This window comes from Otolemur garnettii, unplaced genomic scaffold (genome assembly GCF_000181295.1).
Source record: "Otolemur garnettii isolate 467f Iridium unplaced genomic scaffold, OtoGar3 scaffold00001, whole genome shotgun sequence".
NCBI classification, from domain to species: domain Eukaryota; kingdom Metazoa; phylum Chordata; class Mammalia; order Primates; family Galagidae; genus Otolemur; species Otolemur garnettii.
This window is the reverse complement of record NW_003852396.1, coordinates 47,056,404-47,060,003: the sequence shown is the minus strand read 5'-3', so window position 1 is coordinate 47,060,003 and position 3,600 is coordinate 47,056,404. Positions and strand designations below refer to the sequence as shown.

Below are 3,600 nucleotides of genomic sequence, written 5' to 3'. Positions count from 1 at the left end.
CCCATAGAGGGAAAGGGCAAAACTTCACTTGACCTTGATTTTCAGTATAAAGATAGACCATGAACCTTGGGCCTCATCATTCTTCTGATCCTCTGAGTTTTAAGCATACGTCAGAAAAGTTACCACAAAGACAACTAATTTGTGGTAAAAAAAAAAAATTGTAAAAAATTTAAAACTTCTGTGTATCAAAATGAAAAGGCAACTCATGGAGTGAGAGAAAATATTTTTAAATAATTTATCTGTGGTAGCTCACAGCTATAATCCTAACACTTTGGGAGGCTGAGGTGGGTGGACTGCTTGAGCTCAGGAGTTCGAGACCAGTCTAAATAAGAGTGAGATCGCATCTCTATCAAAAAATTGAAAAACTGGCTGGGCATTGTGGTGGGCACCTGTAGTCCTAGCTACACAGGAGGCTGAGGCAAGAGGATTGCTTGAGCCCATGAGTTTGATGTTGCTGTGAGCTTTGATGCCATAGCACTCTACAACAAAGTGAGACTCTCAAAACATAACATAAAACATAAATAATTTATACGATAAGTGGCTAATACCCAAAATATATAAGGAACTCCTACAACTCAACAACAAAAAAATTCGATTTTTAAAATGGCCAATTGATGTGAACAAGCATTCCTCCACATACAATATGTTAATACAAATGACCAAAAAGCACAAGAAAAGATGCTCTGAACACAGATAAGAAAAAGAAAAATCAAAGCAATTCCATTATTATTTTGTTAAATGTGATACTTTTTGTTTCACGATAAACATGTAATACTTATACAACTTTTTTCAGTATTCAGTATAAGTAATTAGAAAATATGATTTTCACCCACTACTTTTTGAGTATGATTAAATACTGAATTACTTCCACAGAAAATATAATACTAAAAATCCAAATAACATATCTCCTGTGAGTAAATTTAAACAATCTAGCAAGGTCCAACACATAGTTAAGCTACAAATAAAAGTTTTTTAAAATGTGTCAAAATCAGATGAGAGGTTATATATTTGCTGTCTAGGGATTGGCCTTGCAAACTGGAACTACTCAACATCTAACAAAACCTAAAAGTACTCACTCGACTTTTAGCTACAGGACACGCTTATCACTTACCTTTATTAAGATACTAATAGCGCAAGCCATGCCTACAGCACCAATCCCAACGATAGTGATTTTACGCTGGGCATCTTTTTCTTCCGTAACTAGAGTCTGAATAAGTTGTTCCTTGATAGTTGACATTTGGAGAACCTGATAGGTATAATGCAATTGCAGTGGAATCAAACTTCCTAAATTAAACACGCGCACAGCTAACATGTATTAGCCACACTGAACTACCTTTTTGAGTTTGCAGAATGATGGAGCCGAGGGTGAAGGAGAAAACAAAGATTCTCTAAGGGTAGGGAGAGTAGAGCAGGGGGACCAGTCTATCAATGTTAGGGACCGGGACACCGACAGGCTTTTTGATTTCTCTCTGCCCCCAGCCAGAACGGCCACCCCAGCACCAGACTCTCACAAATGCTTAGCTTGGCGCAACTCTGTACAGATGGCCCGAAAGCGCAAAGCACCACCTTTAAGTAACATACAAAAGTGACAAAAGAGAAATACACCAACAGTTGAGACCAGAAGACAGCCGACGGTTACACTTCCCGGGCCGCTCCGCACGCACGTTCCCACGCACGGCTCTCTTTCGTCAGCCCGCACGCTCCGCCCCCGCCGGCCCACGCGCAGGCGCGATGGCGCATGGTGGCCGCGGCTTGTGGCTTGTGCGGAGTACAGATGCTGCGAACTTCTGCAGCCGCCATAGGAGTGTACAAGATGGGGCTATTGAAGTGTTGTTTCATTTCCTTCAGCCCGCCCAGGCCTAGGGCTTATTTTAGGACGCAGGTTTCTGTGGGGAACCACTACCCACCCGGCCGCTGAAGGACCAGGTTGGAGGTCCCGGTGGAAGGAATACTCCTGGGAGCGCCTGCTGGTCTCAGACTCCTGGGCACAAGCGGTCCCTCCTCCTCGGCCTCCCAACGTGCCGGGATCACGGGCCGGGCGTGGGGGTCACCATGCCTGGCCCGAGGAGCATACTTTCTGATGGTTCATGTTATCACACCTTTGCCCACCCATTTGTTTGCAGGAATTTAAAAAATTCGTAATCTCTGTAACTTTAAGACCTAGTAGTAACTGAAAGGAAAGGTTATGTCTAAGTTTACTACGGATTTTTATTTTTTTTAAGAGACAGCGTCTCACTTTATCGCCGTTGGTAGAGTGCTGTGGCATTACAGCTCACAGCAACCTCCAACTCCTGGGCTTAGGCGATTCTCTTGCCTCAGCCTCCCGAGTAGCTGGGACTACAGGTGTCTGCCACAAGGCCCGGCTATTTTTTTGTTGCAGTTTGGCCGGGGCCAGTTTTGAACCCGCCACCCTCGTTATATGGGGCCGGCACACTACCCACTGAGCCACAGGCGCCACCCTACGGATGCTTTTAATGTACACAGAATTTGTAACAGAATGGGATAAGGGAACAGACCTTCACCTTTTTTTTTTTTTTTTTTTAAGAGACTGTGTCCCCTTCTTGCCTCTTACTGCCCAAGATGGAGTGCATGGACTGCAGTGGCACAATGATTGCTCGCTACAACATCCACTCCTAGGTGAAAGCGATCCTCCTGCCTCAGCCTCTCATGTAGGTTGGACTATGGTGTGCACCCAGGTAATTTTTAAATTTTGTATAGGGACAGAATCACTATGTTGCCCAGACTAGTCACAAACTCTTGTCCTTAAGCAAGCCTCCTGCTTTTGCCTCCCACAACCGTGGGATTACAGGTGGCCTATCTTTTGTGGAGTATTTGCTTTTGAACCCTTTTCAAAATTTAAAGGATAATCCATTTTCCATATATTAGCTATATGAGAATTTATGTATTGTTTGTTTATAAAGTAGTTTAAGTTATGCAATAACCCTGCTTTCTACCTTTCAATGGCTTTCCATTATACTTCGAATAACCAATTTTTACGACAATCTATAAGACCTTCCAGATTTGTCCTACTCCAAGTTCATCTCGGGATACCCATCACGCTCTCTTCCAACTAGGATTTGTACAGCTTTTTCTTTGCTCAGGACTGTTGGTGTTCTCTGTATCTGGAAAGCTCTTCCTCCAGCCCTTCTCAAGATTAATTCTTCATTTTCAGTTTTCTACATTAATGGTAATTTCTCTAGCGTTCTTTGACCATTCTATCAACTATTACCACTTCCTTTGTCTTTCATCTAATTCTCTTATGGCACTTTTCTCAATAAACTACCAACCCCTTAGCAGATAAGGGCAGCAACACCTTGTTAGTCCTGTTCCACCACACCTCATTTGTCACAGGGCTGGGAGAGACTCTCTTGGCCTGCAAATTCAAGCTGTATACCTGCCTCAGGACGCTGGTGCCCAAGATATCATCTTGGCAATGAAAAAACCCTGCTAGGCTCGGCGCCTATAGCTCAACCGGCTAAGGCGCCAGCCACGTACACCTAAGGTGGCAGGTTCGAATCCCCAGCCTGGACCCGCCAAACAACAATGACGGCTGCAACCAAAAAATAGCCGGGCGTTGTGGCGGGCGCCTGTGGTCCCAGC

At 44.1% G+C, this 3,600-nt stretch overlaps 1 protein-coding gene across 3 annotated transcripts in view; it reads right to left on the bottom strand.

The window, feature by feature from the left end:
* The window catches only part of LOC100944549 (L-lactate dehydrogenase C chain), a 32,270-nt gene extending 30,628 nt beyond the window's left edge, over positions 1–1,642 (bottom strand). For 2 of the 3 annotated variants that reach the window (XM_023518859.1, XM_023518804.1), the window contains exons 1-2: positions 1,610–1,642; positions 1,112–1,246 (exon numbers count right to left, since the gene is read on the bottom strand). In XM_023518859.1, the coding sequence (XP_023374627.1) occupies positions 1,112–1,237 (126 nt within the window). In that variant the 5' untranslated portion in view covers positions 1,238–1,246; positions 1,610–1,642. Of the gene's footprint in view, positions 1–1,111; positions 1,247–1,581 lie in introns of all 3 variants that reach the window. The other variant, XM_023518831.1, reaches the window with a different exon arrangement.
* Positions 1,643–3,600: the final 1,958 nt, after the last annotated feature.